At 28.1% G+C, this 23052-nt stretch overlaps 1 protein-coding gene across 1 annotated transcript; it reads left to right on the top strand.

Annotated features, from left to right (window-relative positions):
• The first annotated feature begins 10237 nt into the window (after positions 1-10237).
• LOC126551017 (protein FAM200B-like) lies at positions 10238-11965 on the top strand. Its single transcript, XM_050203773.1, has one exon. It carries the CDS (start codon positions 10238-10240, stop codon positions 11963-11965), a length of 1728 nt encoding a protein of 575 aa, XP_050059730.1.
• The last annotated feature ends 11087 nt before the right edge of the window (positions 11966-23052 follow it).

Here is a 23052-nt window from a genome sequence, read left to right as displayed (position 1 = left end):
GCACTATAAAGATGTGATATCATAAATAAATGCTAAGTAAACTGAATTTAAGTATATTTAGTCTGTTTCGATAATTTATTTACTTGGCGAGGAAATTTTTTACTTCATACGATACAATAAAAGAACCGTGGCGCTGGATGAATAATTAGACAATAATACATTATAAATTAAAAATATTACAGTGAACATTTGTATACTAATCAAAATAATACTCTACAACCAATAATAACACTGTATACTCTATATTAATACTAAAATTTCCTCGCCAAGTAAATAAATTATCGAAACAGACTAAATATACTTAAATTCAGTTTACTTAGCATTTATTTATGATATCACATCTTTATAGTGCTTTGAAATTACTGGTTTTATAAATTATATATGAATTGAAAAATGTTTTGGTTATACAATGATTTTTTTTCTTCTTTTTTTTACTTAGCTAATTTTTACACGGAGTTAGACGACGGAGGGTTTTTGTTTTGATATCACCAATTTTTATCATTTATACCTCAATACATTTTTATTAATTTTGCTTCTCGAGGATTAGCATATAAATGTCTTTGCCACCTCTAGGCCATCTTTCTTTATTAGAAGTGAGATCATTACATCTGAACCAAAGATTTGATTTTTTTATTAAACTTGTATAATGACCATGATGTAATGATTCCCCGTGATGACAAATCGCAGAACATATTCTATACATTTTTTCATCAACTTTTAAAGATGTTGTTGACAAAGATATTAATGATACATTATGCATTTTTTCTTGTAACTCATTCCATAATTGTAATTGTATACACAAATATTGTCTTGTACTAGATACGTTCATTACTTTCGAATGGTTTCCTGTGATCCTACAATTACTACAATTTATTTCAAGTATTATTTCTTTGCTAAATTCATTAAATAATGAATTTAATGTAACTTTATTCTCAGTAACTGCTAGAGGTAATATATAATTTGGCGTTTTATTGGTTCTAACATCATAGCAATTTAAACATGTTAATATCGATATTAATTCATGTTTTAGACAATTTTTAAGTGAATCACTATAACAAAGAAGGGCATTGATAAATTCAGCTGCATCTTGTTGCTGAACATGATTAAAATGTTGTCCTAAAGATCGTCTTAAAGGAATACTGTTAAGTGGGTTCTGTTGTAATAAATATGATTTAGCTAATTTAGTCAAAGCAGAATGTTCTTCATTTTGTACTAATTGGTTTATTATGTAATGGCAGTTAAAAATCATTTTTAGTGATGCGTTTGCATAACATGATACTCCATCATAATTTGTAAAACCTGGTAATAGTAAAAGTTGATTTGGTAATTGATTTATGAATTGTTTTTGTTGAACATCTTTTATAACATTTTTAGTTGGATTCACCCAAGGTAAATCCTTAATTTTGTTGTGCTTTTTTAAATTAATGTCTATTAACTTCAAATCAGGACGATATTGTTTTTTCAGACGGTTATACTCATTAATTGCTGATGTTTGAGCTTTAATATTTACAGGATCAAAGTTAATTAAATGTAAACCGTTTAAACTAGTGACCCTAGATAGGGCTACATAAGTTTGACCACACGAAAATATAGTATTACCTACATCAGCAATGCAACATTCTAATGACATACCTTGACTTTTATGTATAGTTATACCATATGCTAGAGTTATTGGAAATTGATTTCTATAAATAAATGCACCGGGGAAAACCTCAAATTTACTTTTAACTCTGTCAATGTCAAATTCTTTGTCTTTTACTGTTATTTTTATTTTTATTGGAATTCCACTGAACCCATCATATATCACCTGTTTTACCATCCCAATAGCTCCATTGACTAATCCAAGTGTGACATCTATATTTCTTATAATCATAACTTTACAATTTAATTTAATTTTAATATTTTTTTCTAATCCTGCAGTACGTGAACTATCTGAATTTAATAATGCAAGTTTTTTTATAGCTTTACATTTTGATGCTGGTTTAGCATCTACAGAATCTTGTGCTTCAAGATTTATGATTTCTGTAGGTAATAAATTTAAAAAGCCTTTATTAAGTTCTTTACAATGATTTCTAGTTGGTAAAAGTACTAATGTTGATTCAGGCAAACTTGATATCAAATTATACAACTCTACAATTACAGAAATGTTTTTATTATTATTATTATTGATTTTGAACTTAATTTTTCTTTTGTTAATTAATTCAATATCATCAGATGTTACTGCATTAATTCTTACCCTTTCTAAAATAGATGCATAAACGGAATCATTTTTTTGACGCATATTTTCGATTAATTCGTCGTAACTAAATAAATTTTGCCATATGTTTAACGTACCAAGTGAATGCGTGTACTTATCAATTTGATTTTTTTTCAAAGAAATAAAAGGAGATTCTTCATTCACTGGTGGAAGTTGTAGTAAGTCTCCAAACATTAATAAATGCATGCGTCCAAACCACCCATCATTTATATCTCCGGTATCAAATATTTCACATAATCTTAAATTAATATAAGTTAGTGTTATATTTGAAATCATGCTAATCTCATCTATTATAATTAATATCACATTTTCCATGGCTTGCCTAATTATTTTTAGAACATTATTTGATAATGGCCGATATGGTGGAGTATTTCCATGCTCTACTGGTAATTGTAATAACCTATGAACAGTCATACCTTGAATATTGAATGCAGAAATGCCAGTAGGTGCAGTTACAGCAACATCTTTTTTAATTTTAGTTTCTATGAAAGCTTTCACAGTTTTTATTAAATATGATTTCCCTGTTCCACCAACTCCAGACACAAAATGTCGCATTGGAGAATTATCGTGAGAAGTTAATTTACTTTTTACAAAGTTAAAGACCCTTTGTTGATCGGAATTCATGTTTGAGATTAATTTCTCGAGGTCTTCATTTGTACTTTTAATCCTTAATTCTTCCATAACTTCTTGAACTTCTGATATTTGAAACCTATCATCAACGCTATCATCAATATGTGTTTTTTTGTTCTTTTCTAATAAATCCTCAATAATCGTGTTCATATCATCTTTTGATTTTCTTAGGTACTCTAATCGTTCATGATAGTGTAATGCAGATTCAATTTTTTCTCTACAACTAATAAAAGCCTCGAAATATGACTTATGACACCCAATAATCTCAACTTCTTGGCGCCAAGGTTGAAATAGCATTAATAAACAATGAAAATAGTTTTCTGGTTCTGATTGAATATTGTAAATTTTATGTTTTATAAGATAAGGTCGAGTTCTTTCTTTAATATAACCATAATTAGAATATTCATAATATTTTACATTTTTACTAACCGGTTTAGTTTTAACTATGTCATATAGTCGTACAAAGTCAAATAAACAAATTGATTCCATATCAGATGGCCGATTAGGGTAATGCGTGTCGACTATTGAAGGGTAAAATATATCAATCTCATCATTGCCTAGTTTTTCGATATCAGCTTTAGATTTTAATCTTCTGTTTCTAATCATATTTATATCTAACCATTTAATAGTAGTTGATGAATCTGTACCAAACAATGGTATGCCAAGTAGAGTGTCACTTGCCTCTAGAGAACCACATTCTCGATTATTAAGTGATCTAAGAGCCACATTCCATAATTTACTAGCAAGTGACTTAGTATTATTAATAACTTCAAACGATTGCGCTGAATTTGACTTTTCTGGTTTGGTTTGATATTTGGTTACGTATGAACTTAAAGCACATGATTTTTCACCAATAAATTGTAAATCCATGTTACCATTCCAAGCTAAAAGTATAGCAGGGTTATAATCATTAATATAAATTTCATTTTTAGAACGAGGTAAATCATATAATCTACTTTTCGATTTAAGACTCCTTCGGCCAGCAATTGACGTTGCCACATCTTTCATTATAAAATGATCGGTTTCAGTTCGGGGGAAACCAAATCTACAAGAACTAACAGTTTGGGTTCCTGTTTTTTTACTCCTCATACAATAACTATTATGTTTGTGCGTTTGGTACATTTCAATTCTTTCTGAAATAGTTGGGAAATCATGTTTATTTGGTTTGTGACAAGTAATTGTATTCGAAATAAATTTGACGACTTCATCGGTTGTGTTTTCACCTATAATAGGAGCCCCTTCAATCCACAAAAGTATATGAAAGTGTTGTAAGCCTCTCGTTTGATACTCTCTTCTCCAAGCGTAATGTGATACTTTTCCTAAAGGCGCGTCTTCGGAAGTTATAAAATCCAACATAGCTTTAAACTCATTATCTACAATACGTGAAGTTGACACAGGGTCTAAAGAAATTAAATTAGATGTAGATTTTCCATTTTCTACATCGCTATTCATTTCTCTCAAGTAAAAGTCTAGTCTTTGCCAATTATACTCACCGGGACTTAAAGTGAGGAAAAATGTTACTGGTCCATACCATGTTATCATTGTTTCTATATCAGATCTTGGATTCAACCAATATTGACTTGTATTTCTTAACTTTGCGAAAATAGTCGTAAGATTTCCTTCTAGTTCATTGTTATTAAGTAACTCCAAGCATTTAGAAGCCGTAAGTTTAGTTCTCATATTAATGGTATTTAATTTATGATAAATACCAGCTTTTAATGCTCGTAAATTAGATTCATGTAATAAAAAGAATAAATACTGAGAGTCTTTGCGAAATGACGAATTCATAGACATTAATTGAGATTTTACAAATTCTGAAGATGTTAATTTGATTTGTCTTTCGCTGTACTGACCATTCTTAGCGTATGGGAAAAGATGAGGAAAACATTTTAAATCTAACTGTAAGTCTTCAAAATTATTTATTGGATCATTTTCTATTCGGAGCATCTGATACAGTTCTGTATCTTTAGCATTTTTTCTTGGCTCATTTAAACAGTGTATTGTGAACTGCTGATAATATTCATCACTGGGAGATCTCTGGGAAAGCATAGCTTTATTGTGTGTTGATTTTTCAACACTATCATTATCAAAATCTTCGTCATCATCTATTTCTTCAATGACAACACCTTCATTTCCCATGTTGGTGATCAAATTTCGTAGACCATTGTAATCGGGTAAATTTATATCTTTGTATAGTAAATTATTTAATTTCAACCACGTTAGAGCATCATATATTTTTTTTACATTAACTAATGTCTCCCAAATTTTTTTTGTCTTGTTGGCAAGCTGCGCACTAGAATAAACAAATCATTAGCCATTATGACTTCATTAGGGCTTGGTAATTTTTTTAGGGTCTGTTCCAGAGGAAGAGGCAAATGGAAAACACTACCAATGGCTTTTGTTAACATCGAGTTGTTGGGTTGTTTTCGTCCTGATACCGTCCCCATACGCACAACAACTTGAAATGCTTTAGCTCTCTGAATCAATTGTCTTTCAAATTCATTAAGTGAAGAAATCACTTCTGGCGTTTTAGGAGTAAACAAATCATTTAAAATGCAAGTTGAGACTGGTATGTTGGAGCGAAATTTTTTCAAACACATATTACAGATAAATTCACATGGTAAATTATTGGAATTGACAAAGTTAAGAAGAATATCCCATTGGTTATTAATTATGGGTTTTCTTAAATTATTAATTTCAACTACATCTCTTCGAAAGCATAATTTGTGACATGACATGCATACATTAATAGGTTTATCTATTACTCGAATGTTAAACTTAATAAACGACTGGGAATGAGTAGCAATTATATTAATTTCATTGGTATACATAAAAGTACCTACATTGAAAACTGACCCTGTTAATTTTAGTCGATCCCTAATCTCTATCAATTTATTGAAATCTGAAGTATATATTGCATGATCAATGTGTGTAACTAAGTTTTGAGCTCTCTGCATTTTATACAATATGTTAGTTATACTTCTTATACTTGGGAAATGGGCACCTAGACTTTTTAGATATAATAGATTTGATGTACATGTATAGTTGTAATGACATGCTAAATTATGACCAAGTTTCAAACTATTACGCGTTTCACTTATACACGTATCAATTTTTGAAATTTTGTTTTTGAAAACTTTTATTTTCGAGGATAAAATATCATTTATTATTTTTAATGCCCGATGAATAACATAATTATAGTTTAAATTACATACATCAACATTACACCGCCATGAAATATTAGAAGCTTTATGATTAATAGGCTCGAAAAGATTCATAATTTGACCAACTTCATTTATTTCTAAATTTATTTTATAATTGTTCGGCAACGGATTATAAACAGGGTCAGCAAAGAATGGTTCTGTATGTTTAGTATGTTGCGATGGTCCTAGTATTAAACACAAGAAACTGAAATCTATATCCTCGTTTTTAGGAATAAGAATATTATGTTTAATATTTTTATTTATAACTTTCTTTAAATATGAGAAAGAATTAATGTATAATTGTACGTTATTTTTTCTGGCCATCATGGAAAATTTGAGAATGTCGTCACATTGTATTCTTGCAATACCTAAAGGCAATTTTACAGTGTTCATAAGTCGATTTGTCCATTTTTCAATGTGTCCATGAAATGGAAACACTACCTTTGCCTTAACTTTTTTAGGTCGTCGAAACAGTAGTTTTTTAGGTGACTTTATTTTATCACAAGTTTTGTTAATAATAGGAAGTTTCTTTTTTTTATTCAATAAGTACATTTCTTTATTTTGAATTCTCTTTTTGTATATTTTAGTAGGCATATTTATAAATTACTATAAGTTTAAGCACAATGTTTTGCAACAATATATATAATTTGCAAGTCCAGTGTGTCGCACGCGAGGTACGAAAATATTAACATGAAGTAGTAATAATGAAATGCGACGTAGCCATAGATAATACACGTAATAGTAAAATAATAGGTAATATAATATAATAAAATGGTAGATTACGGCCCTTTTGGCCCAACAGAAAAAAATATATAATAATAATAGTTGCCGGTTCGGCACAACCAAATATAATACAAATAATAATATAATATAAATAATAATAAATAAATAAAAAATAACTCACAATTTGGTGGAGCGCAGTCTGGCCAGCTGGTCCTAGCTATAATAATTTCACACACACACACACGGATACAGATAATTTAAATAATACACGCAAAATAAATAATACACAAAAAAGAAAAAAATATAAATTAATTAATAAATGGATACGGCGGTTAGCGCCTTTATAAACCAATATAAGAATATAATAATTTAATAATTTAATATAATGCAAAACAAAATCGCACCGATTAGCGCGAACGATTTTGCAAATATAATATTAACAGTGGCGATTAGCGCCTGCACGAATACAATATGTATAAAAAGATGTGGCGATTTGCGCACACACGGGATACACTTAGGTATATAATAAAAAACAGTGGCGATTCGCGCTCACAAAATAATATAGGTAACACGATAATAAATGTGGCGATTCGCGCCCACGACTTTTATTTTGCTCAAAACAAAAACGAGACCCACACGGCGATAATATGCGTTTTTGCGTAAACGCTGGAGAGAGACTAACTAATATTACGGCGACGGATAAAGACAAAAATTGCGGCGGCCGTGTTAAGCTACGCGGACCGGCGAACCGGCGGCAGCAGATAACGCGCCGATACCTGATTAGCATATTATATAATAATTCACAATACAAATAATAAAAATAAAACAATATAAATAAACAGTTAACAGTGCGTGAGTGTGTGTGTGTGTGTGTGTCGATCGGCGGCAGCGGCGCAAACAATAATAGATTAATTAAGCTGCTAGTGAATCGGTTAGTCTTAGCATTGATTATAAATACTATAGATCGCTCACTGCACTACAAAATACGTTGCGAGGAAATTAATTCCGATAGAGTACGATAAGGTATTATTTTTGTCTACAATAAAATTAATATTATGACATTATAAATTATTATCTAATTGCCCGCCGACCGTCGTCGTACGTTATCGTCAACCGCCGTTGCGTGTCGACCTGCTGGCCACGACCATACTCTCATGATGAACATTATTTGGCAATTGGCATTTGCGCATTGCGCGTTGCGCTACAACTTCCCACAGGTTATCTGCGGCAGCTCTTGAATCTAACAAAATTAAAAAAAAATAATAATCGTCGTCGATCATTATCAACGATAGCAACTAGATTAATATTTTTAAAAGGATTAAAATACTTATAGTACACATGTTATATGAACCGTTAATGCTTTGTACTTTTGTACTTGGGATATATTTTAATTTCTGCATACAAGCAATACTTTTCAAGTTATGATGTGATTTCTGTACAGTGATTATTTTTTTTTAAATAATAAACACCTGTTATAAATTAAAAACAACAGTTAAATATTATAATGAATATAACTATATAACTAACTGTACAGTGTTTAAAAACATATAATAAATAAAGTATAATAAAATGTTTAACATAATAATTTTACATCATTACATATTTATGTGTTTTATTTTTATAAAAGTACATGTTTGTTTATAAAATAATATTAAATTCAGAAGATAGCCGTTTATATTATATTCTACTAGTATATAAGTGCATTAATTATATGGAATGTATCGTGTAAATTTTATAAGTGTTGTAAGATTCTTAATTTTTGATTTGGTTTCTGTGTGAAGGCAGTTATTTTATTGTGTTCAGATATTTTTGAAGACCATTTACATGTTTTGTATATATTGACAACAAATAGCAATTTCATAATGTACTCAAAATGTTTAGCACATTCTAGTGGTACAATATTTTTGGGCATGTTTTGATTTGCTTTGGTCATCAATTGATTAACCAAATATTTTTCACTTTTTAATTGATTATAGTTTTGTTTGAAAACATTTAAGCATATAATTATAAATTGTTCTAGATTGTCAGATGGGGCCTTCAACCCAGAATCGGAATTTAATTCGATATTTTCAAATGTTTTATTTAAGATTAACAGCTGGTTTTTATCATCTAATGTTGTATTTGATTTTAATAAGTAATTTTGACATTGTTCACAATGAAATTGTTCCAAACATTTTTTCGCCAAATATCCAGCATAGTATATTTGTGAACACTTTTCAAGAGTTACAAACGTTTCTTTATCTGGTTCTTCTTCTGACGTTGAATAATTAAACGTGTATGTTTGTGATGTCGAAAGTTGTCTATTTGATTCCAAATTTTCTTTACTGCTATTATTATTTTTTATAGTACCTATCTATTTTCGTTCTTATCGGTATTTTATTAGAAATCAAAAATACGTCATCATCTTCTTCACAGTTGGACTTTTCCGAAGCGCAATTTAACAACCCAAAAGAACATACACTCGCAAAAGAATATCTTAAAGTACGACAAGTTGGGTTCTTACAGTAACCTCCTTTTTGACGGAATATTGAAAATAAGTTCTCAATAGGATCCTGACACAACCGGTTAGTCATTAAAAAAAATTTTGTTAAAGGTATAAATAGTCAATGACATTTCTGATTTTTGAGACTCATACAAATGTAATATTGCATTTTAAGTCCAAATGAATCCTGTAAAGCATGGCGGTATATCTTTTTTAATTTTATTTGATGTTTTAAAATTTTGTTTTTCTGCATTTTTAAATGTATCGATTGACTTTTTAATTATATTTAAAACATTAGGGTTATTTTCACTCATAGGTCTTCTATTAGGATTTGTATCAAACATATTTTTACTGTTTAACACGTCAAATAAATCATTTAGTTCTTGAAAAAAATTAGCCTTGTCTAATGCTGTTGTTGAATTTAACTGCCCAGTTGCTACACATGTTTTAATGCAGCGATTCCCAATCTCAGGTCGCGACCCAAATTAGGGTCGCGGAGGTTTTTATGGCGGGTCTCGAAATCCTTACATACGTCTTACAATTTACATATTATTAATAATATTATTAAAAAAAAAAAAAAAAAAAAAAATCCTGAAATATTCTAATAATAAATATTAATAATAATGATCGAGGACAAAATAATTTGAAATAGGTTATCTAAATGATCTGTGGTCGTACCCGCATAGTGTAGTAACAGGTATATAATTTATATTTTTGCTCATAATATTAGGTATTTCACGAAATTCTTATGGTAGTTTTCGTAAGGTACGCATGTTATTTGTATTGATGCATTATTCTTGTTAAATATATTTACTAGTAAGTTGGTCGATCAGTCGTTCCGTTCTCGTCATTCGTACCTACTCGTTATTCTAACTGCGTATTATAGTGCTATAGTGTGTGTTTATTGATTTAATTAATTTTTTTCGTGTTTAACTTTTTGTAATGGCTAAGCGCGCTTTGCCGTATAAAGATGATTTTTTGAAGTTTGGTTTTACTGAAATCAAAGATCGATCGGGATTAGTGCGTCCTCAATGTGTTTTCTGCCTACAAGTCTTGTCGAATGAATCAATGAAAGAAAATAAACTCAAGCGGCATCTTAACACTGTTCATCCCACATTAGTAAATAAACCATTACAATTTTGGAAGGAACATCAAAATAAAATAAAACCTATGCGTCTTGACTGTCCTTCCAATCCACTTACAGTTTCTTTACAAAAAACTACAAAAGCATCATTTGACATTGCTTGGAAAATTGCACGCTCCAAAAAAGCACATAACATTGGGGAGGAACTAATTAAACCTGCAGCAATTTCTATGGTTAGGACGGTCTGTGGAGATGACATTGCTAATAAATTAGAATTAATCCCACTTTCGGATAACACGATTAAACGTAGGATAGATCTTATGTCTGAAAATATTTTAAAGCAGCTACTACATCAAGTGATTGCAGCAAATAATTTTTCCATACAAATTGATGAATCAGTTGATATTCAGAATAACGCACAATTGATGGTATTTATACGCTATCGAAGTACTGACGATTTTCGTGAAGAATTTTTATTTTGTGAGCCTCTTCTTACAACGGCAACTGGCTTGGATATTTTTAATAAAGTTGATGTATTTTTTCGGAAAAATAATCTAGCTTGGAGTAATTGTGTTGGAATCTGTTCGGATGGTGCACCGGCAATGCTTGGAAATCGAATAGGATTTTGTAAGCGAGTTCAGGAAGTTAATTCAAACGTTGTTATAATTCATTGTTTTTTACATCGAGAAAATTTGGCAACCAGAGCAATTCAGCCAGAACTTTATTCAGTACTACAAGACGTAATTCAAATTGTCAATTTCATAAAAGCAAAAGCATTAAATTCAAGAATATTTCATGCCATGTGTGACGAGATGGGAGCGCAGTTTGTAAATTTACTTTATCACTCGGATGTACGTTGGCTTTCCCGTGGAAAAATTCTTACCCGTGTTATGTCTTTGCGTTTAGAAATACATATTTTTCTAACGGAAAAAAAACACTCATTGGCTGATAAATTCAACGACGATTTGTGGGTTTCTAAATTGGCTTTTTTAAGCGATATTTTTGGATGGTTAAATGATTTGAATATTGAGATGCAGGGGAAAAATAGGACTATGGTTGATATTGGTGAAAAAATATCCTCATTTAAACAAAAGCTCGCACTTTGGCGGAAAAAGCTGTCTCAAGGAAAAATTGCCACATTTACTCTTTTAAGTGAATTTCTTGAAGATTCAACCAAAATTACATTGGATGACATAAAATTACTGCTTCAAGAGTACTTGAACAAATTACAGTTAGAACTCGATCGATATATACCAGAAAACGTAGAGCTCAGTAAATACAGTTGGGTGAGAAATCCATTTGAAATTTCTGTTCACCAAGTTGGTGAAGATATTTGCGGTTTCCAAGAGGAACTTCTTGACCTTCAAGCTGACCAAGTCATGAAAGAAAATTTTTCTCAAAAGTGTCTAACCCAATTCTGGGCACAACTTAAAGATAAACCAATTTTAAAAAGAGAATCTGAAAAGGCATTACTACCATTCCCTACCACATATTTATGTGAAGCCGGGTTTTCAACTTTAGTTGTCATCAAAACAAAGTATAGAAATCGCCTTGATCCTCAACACGACATGCGATGTGCCCTTTAAATGAATATAAATCCAAACATTGAAGAACTCGTGGAAAGTGTTCAGCATCAAGGAAGTCATTAAGTTTAAGTATAAATTAATAAATTCATTTTTATAATACATTTTATATAAGTATTTCAGAATAGAATATAGATAGATAAATCAATAAATTTAATAAATATACATATTTACCAATTTGATGATAATAAATAAAATAATGTTGAGTTAACAATAAATAATGATTTTTTTTTTTTGGGGGGGGGGGGGTCGCCAAAAGTTAAGTTTAAAATATTGGGGTCACGCTTATAAAAGGTTGGGAACCGCTGTTTTAATGGCTGCAGACACACTATTGCTAAACCTTTTGAATTTCAATCTTACAGCTCATTTTTTGCCATGGATTTGGATTTATATGCTGATCACCTATTTTGCACATAGCTCGGGTGGTCACACTTAAACGATCAATTTCATACGTCTTTTTAAAATCATAAAACCTTATTGTTTTCGTACATTCCGAAGTCTTTAATAATATATTACCGTTTAATAAATTATTTCTAATGCTTTTTAATAGATGTGGCACGTCGTAAATCAAATAAATTTTTTCCCCTTCTATGGTTGTGTATGGCTTCTCTGATGTGGCATTAAACATTGCAAACATTTTTCGATTGGCTGTACCTTGATCACATGTAATGCATACAGGATTAAAACCAATTTTAATTAATTCCGAAATACAATTTTTCATTATTTCTGCCATTACATCTCCTTTGACACCAGTTGAACTTAAAAAGTAGGACATTGGTAATTTCCATTTATTATATAAACCGCGTATCATTATGACAAAGGCCAGTTTAGCGGGCCGACTAGACCGACCCAAATGTCCTAGATCCTCATAACCTTCTATCATGTCTAATGATTTATTGTATTCTAAAGAATATTTTATTGACATTTCGTCTACCATCACAACACATTTTTTTTCTTGTAAAGACATAGTTTTGCACATCATTCTTAATTGAGTCATATATTCTGGAATAAAACCAGGCATATATTGTAGAGCTTTGAGCCATGTGCGTAATGTACTTACACCTGGTAAAATAATATTATTTTTTCTCATAAACTTGTAAGCAGCTGGAGATTTATAAAATAAAGAAATAGCTAAATTTTTTTCATTTTGTAACCAAGGTCTTCGTTTTTTATGCAACATTTGCATAGTAACTAAAGATTTTGAATTTTTCGAAACAAATTTTGTTTTTTTAATAAATAATTTAGGGTTCAGTTTATCATTTTTATGTTTGTTATTTAATTGTTTTTTTAAACGACAAATATTTGCTCTTTTCCTAGATAATAGTCTTTTTTGTTTTTCATATTTTTCTAACAATTGATCATACAGAATAATCCTATTTTCAGTTTTAGCCTTTTTATGGGGACTCGGAAGCTGTACAAGTTGAGACACGTATAATTTAGTTGCTGGTGATACTACAGAATACGCAGGACTACCAAAATCATGTTCATAAACATCATGTGTACTTTCATCGTTTGGACCTCTAATCCTAGTGTATGTTTTTTTCGGTGTTAACAATCTTAATTCTTTGGGTGAAAAATCTTGAATTAACCTACTACCGAATGAGCTCTTAGTAGTATTAAACGTTCGTAAGTCTTCTACTGCATAAAAACAAAATTAAAAATCAGGATTTAAAAAAGTCAGCAAGTGGGTAACGCTCTGCTGTACATTAGGGGGTGGGGTGGACCTCGGACTAGGGTAGATTAAATTTGAATGCAATGATAGGTATCATTGTATACGAAAAACGATTCTGAACGGAGATGATTTGTCAGTCTAGACTCTAGAATATATTATAATTAAATATTGTCATACATTCTATTTTGAAACAAATATTCCGATTTCATAAAAATTTAAAACTCAAACGCTCAAAACATTTTTCCTATAATGACGCTTAAAATTTTCTCTATAGCTTTTTGAAGCAAAACTTATGGAAAACTTAGTGTTGAATTTTTTAACGTTAGATATAAATACAAACAATTTTATGAATTTTGAACTACAAAATAATTTGCAAATATTCATGATTTTGACGAATTTTTGTCAAAATTTGAACTTCAAATGCTAATAAAAAAAAATTGTGCCTATGTATTCTTATAATTTTTTAATCACTATAGGAATAACATATGAGGAACTTTGTATAAAATTTACAAGTATTTTGATAGGGCCAAAAAAATTTTTCAGAAAAATTGAAAATTTCAGTTGTCTATAAATAGCTCAAAAAAACTCAAAATATTTTTAAAATTAAATCATGTAAAAAAAAATGCTAATCTAAATAACTGGTAAAATTTTCAAGTATCTACGACTTATACTTTTTGAATAATAACAAATATCAAAAATCGTTTGAGGCTAAACCGTTATTTAACGCGGTTTTGTAAAAATTTAAATTTCAAACACTCATACAATTTTTTTGTCTGAATCCGATAGAGTTTTTGTTACAGATATTTGAAGAAAAATTTATGGAGAACCTTGTACCAAATTTTCAAAACTTAGTTATAAAAGAAAAAATTTTATGATTTTTCAACTTCAAAATTACTTACAAATTTTCGTGTTTTCGACAGATTTCGTAAAAATTTGAACTATAAACGCTTATAAAAAAAAATTGTGACTAACGATTTTTAATTTTTTTTTAGCTACAATAAAAACAACTCATAAGGCCCCTTGTATTAAATTTTCAAAACTTTTTGGTCATCCAACAATTTTTTATTGACACATTAAAAAAAATTTCTCAAAAAAATCGAAAATTTCAGTGGTCTATAAAAAACTCAAAAAAAGTCAAAAATTTTTGAAAATTTAACTATATACGGATATCACTGACATTAACATTTGGTGAAAATTTCAAGTATTTTCAGGGATTAGTTTTTGAATTACAAGCATAAAAAAAAATTGATTTGGTCGAAAACTGGTTTTGCGTAAAAATTGCCGTTTTTCCGTCATTTTTTTTTTGTTTTTCTCGATTTTTTTGAAAACTGTTGGAAAATGTTAACTTTTTACCTCTATAATGCACCAAGGATATTCACTTTAACATCGGAAACCACCCCCATAGTTTGAAATTGGAGCATTATTTCGACTAGTTATGTTGTACACAGACACAAAAAAAAAAATAAAAAAAAAACACATCATTGTAAAATCAATACATTCATCACTTCGTTCAGAATCTAAAAAGTTACATTAATTTTATTGCTTTTAGATATTAAACGTATGATGAATGTAAGATTTATATTTATTAATATAATGATTTATGATATTTTTACAAAATTTCTATATTAGGGACTTATTGATTTTATATTATATTGTTATTTGACTTTCAAAATAAACAAAATAATATTGTAAATTTAAACGATGTTTAAATTGTTTTGTGAACACATTTTGACAAATCGATATGTCATTCCCTCAAAAATATTATTATATGAGATTACTTAACATCATAGAAAAAATAATGATTTTGCGTAAATGCATTTTGTCTATGTTGCGTGTGGGCCAGAGAGAGAAAACAAATAGTCCGCTGATATCCTCTTAATAACGATTTACTATCAAACAATTTTATATTTTTGTTATTATTAAAAAAGTTCTAGTCGCATAAACATGACACTTTAACCAAATTACAGTTTATAAAACTCTATATGCTTATAAATAATGAACAATTGACAAATTTTTGAATAGTATATTTTTATATAAAATATAATTTACCTGCAGTATTCTTAGTATTTATTTTGCAGCCTCTTGAGATTTTGGTTGGAGTGGTTTGTAATAATTCGTTTACAAGTTGGTCTAAAAATTAAAAGTGTCAAGTATAATAATATATCTTTTTAATTTAAATACCTAATTTAATGTATTATACATTATATAAATACCTATAACTTGTTATATTTTATACTTACTTTCAGTTGAATAAATTGAATCTTCTTGTATTTCCTTTGATGGATTCGATGGATTTTTAAACCTATCGCTTAACGCTTTCTGTATTTAATTCTATAAAATATATTTGTCATAGGTAATGATTATTGTTTTACAAAGAAATTTTCAAAATATTTTGATGAGATTTGTTGTACGTATTTATAGAATATGAGTTAAGTACATTAATTAATCAAATTATTTACTTGGATATTTATTAGGAACAGCATTTATATACATTTCTTTTTTAAAATGATCCGAACAAATGTATCGTTTTTTTAACTTTTTTGGTTCGAATGCTTCCCAACATATATTCCCTAAAATAAATTTAGAAAAAATATAAAGTTTAATACTATACATTTTTAATTTTGTTTACTCTTTAAAAAAATATTTACCAGAATTCACTATCCATGTTCTTAAAATTTCTGGATTTGATGGAAAAACATGAAAAATATTATTGCTTGTCTTTCGCGTTTTATAGCAGTTAAAGTACATGCATTTATCACCTCCTGACATAGTTTAGTTAATTTAAAAATTATAAAAGTAATAAATTTAAATTTTCTAAAAAAAATACACTGAATTATTTAAATGCATTAAATATAAAATGTAGGTGTATGTGTGTCGATATTCGAATGAACTCAATGGAGACATGGATGATTAATTTTAACCATTTTCTATTATAGTTATAAACAATATTTTTGTAGCCATTTATGCAGGAAACATGTTTAAAAATAGCCATATTTTATATTTCCACGGTTATTGACGATCACAACGCGACGGCCGCTGACCAGAGCGACACTAGCGATTACAAGTTACAACGTTATCCGATCGTACTAACTAGGCTACTGCGACGCTTTATAGCGGTATCCGATTATTATCGCGCAACGTATTTTGTAGTGCAGTGAGCGATCTATAGTATTTATAATCAATGGTCTTAGTAAACAAATATAAAAGATATGATTGTTTTTATTTTTTTTATATATTTTTTAAAAAATAATAAGTTATGTGACTATAAAATATTTATATTATTGATTATAAAAAAATATGTTTTAATATTTTACAAAATTTCAGTGAAATAAAAATCAGATGAATAATGAAATATTTAATATCAAATAAATTCATATTACGCATAAATAAAAAAAATAAATCAATAAAATATATAAAGTACATTCAATAATCTAAATTTTATATAAAATAAAAAATTATGAAATCAGTATTTTATTTTTATTAAAATATATTTTAGTAACATAGATAAAAATAATACTATAATACTATTAATTGATGTTGTTTAATTACAGGCAAAAACCAAAAAATAAAATAATTATAATTGATTTTAAATTCAGCAACTATCAACGTACAGATTTAATACTTATTTCTGCAGCTATAATCACAGACTCACGTAAAATCTGAAATTATTCGTCTACGAGGTCGACCTTTAATAATATCACCTGATGGAAGAATAAGATTAATGAATATTATTCATATATAAAACTAGAGATTTGTTACTAAAAATTTTTGAAAAGAAACCAGATCAGCTTCAAGTTATATAAACAAATTACATTTAGCTATGAAATCAAAAACGTCGAACCTAACTACAAGCTTTTTAAAAAACTATGTTGATTTTAATAATCAAAATGCAATTATTTTTCTATGGAATGGTAGTACAGATAAAAATATTTTACAAAGATTAGGTTTTAATACAAATATAATGTTGAATATGACTGCTACGATACTGATAATAATAGAGTATTTTATTTAAAATTAATTAATTTTAAAAGTAATGAATTTATATTAAACCATAAATTAGGTTATATAATTAAAAATGGTAGATTTTTATCGTTGAAGGAAACTCATGATTCAATTTGTAATCAAAACCATGATATAACTTATATACACGACGCAGTTAGTGATGTAAAATGAACGAAATGTATTTTCAACTATTTATGTATAAAAAACAATTATCAGTTTATATTAAGTAAAATACTAAAACAATTTAAGTTCTTACAAAATACTAATAGTTCGCAATTAGTAACACGGTAATATTGAAAAATTAACCTCATCCGTTAAAAATAATTACAATCGATTTTGATTTTAACAAATATTAACATGTCGATTTAATACTTAATTTCTACAGCTATATCGCAGACTTACGTTAAATCTAAAATTAAACGACATTGAGAACGACCTTTCATAATATCACTTGATGGATGAATAAGATTAATGAGTATAATATATATATATTATAAACCAGAGATTTGATACTAAAAAAATTTTGAAAAAAAACCAGATCAGCTTTAAGTTATAGCCTACTAAGTTAATTATTTATGTATAAAAAAGCAATATTATCAGTTCATATTAAGTAAAATAATAAAATTATATTGACTTATCTTTAATAACAATAGATCGTAATTAGTAACACCACAGATATATAAAAATACTAGATAGCCGACTGCCATACGTTATACATACAAAATTATGTCTCCAACAAAATGGCCGATAATCGTTATCTAAGAGGTGACTGTTTACAAATTAAACTGATATGATAAATGATAAGACACTATTTTGGAGGGATATAGTATTTTAAATTTTGTAGGAACGAAAAACTTCAGAAAATTTCTTGTCTGAATATTATAAGCTCAGAAACTTTTATTGTAAAAAATGTATTTGCTTGGAACTGAAATTTGGAACCAATTAATATTTTACACTGTATAAACAATTCAATATTTTAATATAATATAATATTTTACTGTATGTATTTGAATAGAACAATAAAATGGTAATTGTGAGCTATTTATAACTATTAAGAATCCCAAACGATTATCAAACATGATAAATCTTAATAAAAATAATAATTAAATATATGCATTGTGTTATTATTTTATAACAATATAAACCTACGTCCTACATGCCAAACATTACTCATACACCATCATTATTAATGCACATATTAAGCATATTGTTTTTTAATTTTATAAATATAAATTGTGATTAATGTATAGGAAAGGTAGGTAGGTACAGTAATTATTAATATTTTTTAAATATATACCTATTACTATGGTTTATTATTGCTGTGCTTGGGGCTGTTCAAATAAAAGAATACCAAAAAGTGGTATTCATTTTTTTGCGTAAGTATATTTATAAGAACTGACATCAATTATGAAACTTACAAACAAAATATTTCTAATATTTTCAGTTTCCCTTTAAAAAATAAAGAGCGTACTAACAAATGGTTAGAAAATATTGATTTATTTCAATATATAATATATTATTTTATTAAAGTTGTATTGTACTGATTAAATAAATAAAGCACTTGATCATTTTTTTAAATGTTATACTTTCTAGGTGTACTGGTATTTGTATTACAATAAATTATGTTATAAGTAGGTAGTTATAAACTTACATAATATATCTTTAAAACTTCATCTTCAAGAACACAGACAAAATATTTGATGTGTCCCTTGTATAAGACATATAGGAAAATTTAATTCCACTCAAAAACTTTTCTAAAATGTTACACAAAATAATAATAGCTTTAAGTATTCACTATAAATTTAATTCTAAAATCTAAATGTTCATACCTAGTATAAAATAATAAATAATAATAACATCGTTCTTATCAATACTAAGAAACACAAACATTCACCTCTTAGATAAGGATGGCGGCCATTTTACTGGCGACAATAATAATACCCAAGTTGGCTATCTAGTATTTTTATATATCTGTGAGTAACACGGTAATATTTTAAAAATTAACCTCGATCGTTCAATGGTCAACGCTATCGATTGTAATAATAATAAATAATGACTTAATAAGCATAAATGGTTAATACGTTTTTTTTATTTAGTAATAATAATTTATTTATTGTTATTTAATGGTAAATTTTATATTATTATTATTATTATTATTTATTTATTTTTAATTACAGTAAAATACAACGAAATGTAATATCAAAAAGAACACGTATGAACGTAATTGGAAGCGGACTTATTCAATTATAAATCGGTTTAAAAAATGTTCAAAAACGTTTGTTTTAAAAAACGATTATAATTTCAAAGACTTTAATCAATTTTTTGACTATGGTTTTGAAATGATTGTTTGTAAATTAAAAAAAATGACACAACAGACTATTATTAAATTTAACTTATATCTTGACTGTGTTTATGTACATGTGTTAACACAGGAACACCGAGATATTTCATTTAAAACAGTGAATGTGTTGGCATATACAAATTCAAATTTCGAAAATTTATTTAAAAAAATGTTTGATAAAATTAACAAAGAGGAAAGTAATTTTGTAACTAAAGGAAGTGGTTGGAGTTTATATTCAATTGATGCATTACAATTAAGAATCAATATTTTAAACCCTTTAACCGGATCTTCTTATGTAATTTTACCAGAATGTATAAGGAATAAGAAAGCTGTTATAAATGTAAAAAATAATGATAACAAATGTTTCAAATATGCAATTTTAACAAAATATAATATTCGTTCAGATAAAACTAAATTAATTAGTAATCAATATTTTAAAATGCTTGAAAAAAAAGTGGATTAAATTTTCATTGTATCGATTTTCCGACATCAGTTAATCAAATTAAATCATTTGAACGTTTCAATAATGTATCAGTAAATGTTTTTAGTTTAGATAATAAAAATGTTGTTTTCCCATTATATATGAATAATGTGGAAAGTAAAAACCATTTCGATCTGCTTTTAATTAATAATGGTATAACGTCACATTATTGTTTTATTAATGATTTTTGTAGACTTATTCGTAGTCAAAAGACGAAACATAAATCTAAATTAATTATATGTAAAAGATGTTTTACAGTTTTTAGTAATATTCCTTGTAAATTCAAACTATGGGGTATTAATGGATTAAAAAAACATAAAAAAATTTGTTTAAAACATAAACTTGGAAGACCTGTAATGTTTGAATTATGTAAAATTGATATAGTATTCAATAAAAATAATAATATTAATTAAATAAAATATAGGATAAATACAATTTAAAAAAAAAAAACAAAAAACGTTATTTATTCATTATTTTTATTTTTATTACTAAAATGCATGTTTAAACAATTAGCTAAACAGTATAACATTTAATTTTTCAGAATGAACAAACCTAGAATATTCGTTCAAAACCTATAATTCCAAATTGGAAATCGATATTGAAAATCTGAGTGAACTCTATTTTATTTTAGACAAAGTTTTACATCGATTGCCAGATTAGTAGGGATATGGTAGTTGTTACGATACTAGTGTATATGAATTTGAAGACGTATGTTTTACAGTATCATAAATCTTATTTATTATCATAAATTTAATTGCGTTTTACAAGTAAAAATGATTTACAATATTTTCTTTTAGAATATAAGTACTAAAGTACCGATTTAAGTTATATAAAGAGAATTAATGAAAATGGGATATACATAAATATTTTGAGGGAAATCGGACATAAAACTCACGTAGATGGTGCAGGTGATGTGTAACTAACTTCGTCTGGATCTTCTGGCTCTGCTGTATTCGCTGTTGAAAGTTTGGAACACTATCGCGGTGAAATAAAATATAAAACAACGCACTGTAATACTGGCAACGGGAGGGTGACTGCTGGCTAGCGTGCACAAATCGATGTAGTAATATTACTTCGAGTTTGTCGTCGCCACTCGGAGTCGGTTTCCTACGCTTATACGCGATCCGTGTATAACGGCTGTGAAGGCCGTCCGGTATCGGTATAAGTTAAGAAAAATCGGGAAGGTTGTAATCTGCTCGGGAGTTTAATCCGTAAATAACGGCTGTGAAAACCGTCCGGTATTAAACTCCGTCGCGTACAACGGGAACAGGTCGTCGATGATGGTCAGCTAAGCGGTCCCCTATATCCCCTTCTACGTCGCTCGGTCACGGGGAGATGAAGATTTTTGTTGTACTGTATTTTCTTCTTTTTCTTTAATGAATTGGAATATGATGGTCTGACTTTTACATGGACAGTGTTTGTGGTGTGGAATTAGTTGTATACATATCTTAATTTATGTCATTAAATATTAAATTGGCAAATGGTAATGTAGGTGGCCGAGAGATTAATTATCAATTGCCGTAACACGCGCTCTGTATATTGCGTTAGTTGCGGTTGTTCAGGTTTTCATCAGTCGCGCGCCACAAGAGGGCGGTAGGCATAGCTTGTAACGTGTGTCTCGTTACATAGTAAAAAGATTAACGGATTTAATTTAATTATAACATTCGGTAATCAATTAAAAAATAAATTAACATAAAAATGAAATAAATACAAACATTGTAATAATAAAATGGTTTATACAATTAAAATAATAAATATTGATAGATACATTTCGTTTATTTACTATTTTAAAGTATCGTTTACATCAATCCACGAATTATGACTGTTGTTAAAACCTAACCATTTAACATATAATTTGTTTTTATTTTTTTTTATAATACGTTCAATGAGAAAGGTGTCGGGAAAAAATGTTTTTTTTAATTCTTGTGTAAAAACAGCCTAATATTATATTATTTGAACTATCTTTTAGTTGATAAGTTAATGGATCTGTATTTAAAATTTTAGAAATAGTGAACACTTCTGTTGACCAATTTGGTGTATAACCTTTACTGAAATTATGTTTATACTTAGATATTCTTACTTTGTCATTAATTTTAAATTTAAGTTTATTTGATGTATTAATTTGTAATGTTTTTCTTTTAATTGTAACCGGGTTGATCCGAGCTTCGTGTGGTGAACATTTTATTGTTGAATGTTTTGTATTATTATAATTATATACTAATTTAAAATTGAATTTATCCAATTCCATGAACCTGTTGATGTAAAATATTTGTAAATTTTATTTTTTATTGTTCTTATAACGCGTTCAACCATACCAGCCTTTATACTGCTGTATGTTGAATAATGTCTAATATGATACTTATTCATTATACTTTAAAATTCATTATTGTAAAATTCTGTTCCGTTATCTGTTTGTAATAATTTTGGTTGATTTTTTTTTAATATTTTTATTATACCTTTTGTACACTCCTTTGCTGTTTTATTTTTTAGTGCTTCTACCCACACATACTTGGTAAATGTATCTATAATAATTAAAATGAATTTAAAACCATTATTTTGTCTAGAATGTGGTTGCATGTCTTAAATCAGCTTGC

Source organism: Aphis gossypii, chromosome 3, assembly GCF_020184175.1.
Source record: "Aphis gossypii isolate Hap1 chromosome 3, ASM2018417v2, whole genome shotgun sequence".
NCBI classification, from domain to species: Eukaryota; Metazoa; Arthropoda; class Insecta; order Hemiptera; family Aphididae; genus Aphis; species Aphis gossypii.
This window is presented reverse-complemented; position numbering and strand designations above follow the sequence as displayed.